General features: G+C 45.6%; 1 protein-coding gene across 1 annotated transcript; it reads right to left on the bottom strand.

The window, feature by feature from the left end:
• Positions 1–2,999: 2,999 nt before the first annotated feature.
• RPP38 (ribonuclease P/MRP 38kDa subunit) lies at positions 3,000–3,833 on the bottom strand. Its single transcript, XM_008938968.1, has one exon. It carries the CDS (start codon positions 3,831–3,833, stop codon positions 3,000–3,002), a length of 834 nt encoding a protein of 277 aa, XP_008937216.1.
• Positions 3,834–4,071: the final 238 nt, after the last annotated feature.

Genomic DNA, 4,071 nt, shown 5'->3' with positions numbered 1-4,071 from the left:
CAGCTCAGGACTTCATGAATTTAAAAGGGCTTCAGAGGAGATCTCTCAGACATCTAATGGTGCAGCTGGGCTTGACAGCTTTGGCCACTCTATGACACCTGCCCGCTTGCCACGCTCATAACAGATGGTGCAGAGGGAGCCTGGACTACCTGTGTGGGGCCTGAGCAGAATTAAGTGCCTGAAAACGTAACTGATGGCAGTGATATGTGAGGTAACAGGAAGGGTTTAATCTCAACTCCATGAAAGATGTAAGTTCCTAATTCCCAAAAAGCAGGAAGGTGCCTTCCTGGCTGAGCAATCACATTGGAGCCTGCTGGGATGAGGAGGAGGTTCACCAAGGGGCTCAGTGCGTTCTGCTTTGGCTCTTGAGGCAGAGCCTTGGTAGTCCTGGCTCTGCTGCTGCCTAATGTGAGCTGGGACAGTGGGGCATAGCTCTGTCCTTGTGGCTAAGGGACTTCCGTGCTAAGAAATGATCATGGCACAGCTCTCCCTAACCTGGATAGGTGGTCTTGAATGCCAGGTGAAAGGTACGCTCATGATCTCTGCCTTCTCTTCCCCCCAAAAAAAATGCAAGTGAAAGAAATTCTTCTAGAATTTCCCAGGCAGATTATTTTCTTTTCTCCTCTCTTCTCTGAAATCAGAAGGCAAAACCTCCCCAGTACTGTCGTTTGGAAACGTGTCAAGGCCACAATGGGACCAAGTATCTCTAGGCAGAAGGCAGACTTGAACCTGGTTTTCCTGCAGTCTGGCTTTCCACCTTCATCTTGGGATCAACTGCACAGGAAGGAAGGAGTGTGGCCGCTCTTGTGCCGTCTTCTGGGACAATGGTGCTTCTGAACCCAAGGGGTAAACTCTGCCTTGTGTTCTGGCTTGCCCTGCATGTTCAGTGGGGGGGAAGGAGGGCTGAGTGGTGCTTCTGTAGAAGCTGTGCAGAACCATAGAGGAGAGAGAAAAACTTCCTGGGGCAGAGGGCATGAGGGCATCTGTGTCCGAGTGTTGGGGCTGTTCCTGGAGAGCTCTGTCACTGAACCTCTGTGTGTTACCTAGCAGCTGTGTAATCCAGCATGGTCTCTTTTGTCCCTGTTGAGTACTCATCACCTTAGGTGCTTTGCTGAAGTAGCACGGTGTCAAGAGGTTATGAATCTTGAAGGTGTCCACATCTGCACCCATGCAATTATTCAGGAGGTGGAAATTGTGGCAACTCGCTCTCACTTCCTAAGCAGGTATTTAATGAAAGATTATCCGTGCAACTCTTCCACTGGCAGCAGCTCAATAGGAGAAGCTCTTCTCTTGTTTCCAAAGTTGAACCTGTGTGCATTAGGGTTGCTTTGAACAGCTGCTAGCTAAGACTCCTCAAAACCTAATGGATGGTTTCACAAAGATTGGCAAACTTGAGGCTTACTCCACCACCTTTCCCACCAGTCTTGAAACATCCATAATTCCTTTCCCAGAGTAACTTCCTCTTGGCAGAGGGGACACAAATCCCTGAAGAGATCTACAGACCTGGGCAGGCAGCAAAGTGCTTGAAAGACGATTCCTGCGCTTAACATTCTTTGCCAAAGCTAATCCTCGGACTCTGCTGAAAGGCTGAGATGGGCAGGGTACAGCTGGCCAGCATGGGAATTAAATATGCTAGTGCTAGCATGCCCTCAAAGTTTTATGCATCCAAACTGCCAGAACAAAGGACGTATTTGAAGGACTATGAAGCAAGGCAAAAAAAGCCACCTCTTCCCACCACCCTCAGCCAGGCAGGGTGACAATTCTGGCATTAAATGTCTTGGTTCAGTTTAAAATTCAGGAAGCACTGTAACTATAGAATCATTGCTACTGCCTCGCTTTGTGGTTGGTATCATGAACTAAAGTAACTTAAATCAATCCAAAATACAGATTAGCTCTCTGATGGCGCTGGGAGGCTACATTAGCAAATCTCTGAAAAGTATAGCATGTAAATTCCACCTTTAAGGAACAACAAAGTAACTCAGTCAAGGTATTTTATGCTTTCTTCTACAGTATAATACTGACTTCTGCTTAGAACAGAGAGAGAACCAAGTAAACTCCTAGGCCATTGATCTTTATTAATTGCAGCACTATTCCCGTTCCTTCCTACAACACAGTGGTCTCATTGGGAAACTTTGTAGTCCTCAGTAAAACAAAAGGAAAGTCATGTGCTAGGTTTTCAGTCTTGTAGCAGTTACAACTGTCATCTACTTTATATGCAACAGTATATGGCTCATCTCAACGTCCTGGGAAATAATTTTAGTCTCCATTTAAAAACCAAATTGAGTTTAGGTTAGTTTGCATTTTTCTCACAGGATGTGTATTTATAGTTTGCATACAGAAACCTTTTTCTCAAAATGCAGCAGTGATAGTTTGGGTTCGTTCTGTATTTGAAAATAAAGTTTCTCCTTTAGCCTGTTGGGCACCAGGGGTTAGATGGAGCCCAAGCCTGCATATGTTCCTCACCAAAATAATTTTATTGTTCAGCAGAGCAAACTGTGAAAGACCAAAAGGGAAGTCTGCCTGTGCTGTTACAGCTGTTTACTTGAAACATGCATTGAACCAGCTTTAAATGAGTTATACTGGCATGGACCTTTGTTTAAATAAACTTTCACTTTTGGTATGATTCGTTTGAATAATGAACTCAAATTTGGTTTGCCTGAAGTGTGTTCACCTGTATAAAAACGCAAAGTTAGTTTAATGCTTTGCATTAATCCCAAAGATTGTACTTACTATGTCTTAAAAGACTCTGGCATATTCACAGCCGATTTTAACCCTGTGATCTCCAACTGCAAATGAAACATTTACCCCCAGAAAAAGACTCGCACCCAAATTTAGGCAACATTCTTTACTAAAGCAGAAAGTACCTCAGCTGAACGCAACATAAAGTTCACCTTGTACTCATGTGCTTTATGCTGTGAAGCCTAACAAGGTGCTTCAGTCAGAGCTGTCTTCCGTACCACATGAAAACTGTTCAAAACGAAGAACCAAACTGGCATCGGTTATGCTGAAAAAGCTTTTTTCCTTTTGTGAGACGGCTTCTTTATCTTATTTGGATTTGGAACAAGTTTCTTGATTTTCAGAGGCTGTAGGATGACATTTGAAAGGTCGAGCCGATGGCATTCCTTGCGCTTCCGCTTCTGGCTTTTGAGCTCATCCTCCAGCGCTTCCGTAAGCTGCCTGGGTTCATGGTTTTCCGAAGAATCTGGTTCTTCAGCTCTGAGCTGAAACCAGGGCACTTCCAGAGCCGGTATCTTTGGAACGATCGCTTCTATTGCCTCAGTAAACGCATGGGACTGCCTTTTGAAGCCCAGTGCCAAGACGGACGCCAAGCCCAGCAGGGGTGCGACGGTGTGGCTGAGGCGGGGGACCTGGCCGGCCGGCGTGGCCCGGCTCGCGCTCAGCTGGATGAGGTGTGACGTGATCATGGTAGGCTTCGCCGACTTGCACACCAGCAGCAGTAGCAGCTCGTTTTTTTCCAGTGCTTTTGTAACTTCATTAACTCCAATAGCAAGCTGTCTTCTGATACTTATGTCGGTCCATCCTGTCTGCTGTCGGTGGCCTTCCGTTTCCTCTTCTTTAGGGAGTTCGCTGGTGCTGCCATCGGGCTTTTTTTCCGCCTGTTCTTTTGTACGGGAGTGTTTTTTCTTTCTTGGAGTCTCAATCTTTTTAAGTCCAATATGTTTAATCCTTTCTTCTAAGGTCTGTAGTATAAAATGCATATCATCTCCATCTATGGTTTTCCACTGAAAGACAAAGGGGTTATCTAGACTGGTTTTTACAGCGATTTTCTTTGCTTTCCTATGTGTTGCCGTCCCTTGCTGAATTACAGACATCCTGAAGTCCTTCTGTCCTTTGCTGCCCCAGCTGTGAAGGGAAGAAAGAGATAAAAATGAGTTCAAATGCTGTACTGCGTGCTGTGGGCAGCCTTACCAAAAGCTCTTGGGAATGCAGAAGAGAAACATCACCTCTCCAAGTGATACGGGTGTGACTATCACCCTCCTCACATTAGCTTAGCACTAATCCCTAACGAACCTCCACAAGGCACGTGCTGTGCTGCATTTTGTTTTTTTA

Source organism: Merops nubicus, unplaced genomic scaffold (assembly GCF_000691845.1).
Source record: "Merops nubicus isolate BGI_N331 unplaced genomic scaffold, ASM69184v1 scaffold43854, whole genome shotgun sequence".
Taxonomy (NCBI): Eukaryota; Metazoa; Chordata; class Aves; order Coraciiformes; family Meropidae; genus Merops; species Merops nubicus.
Note: the sequence above shows the minus strand (reverse complement) of the source record. Positions and strands in the feature narration are given on the sequence as shown.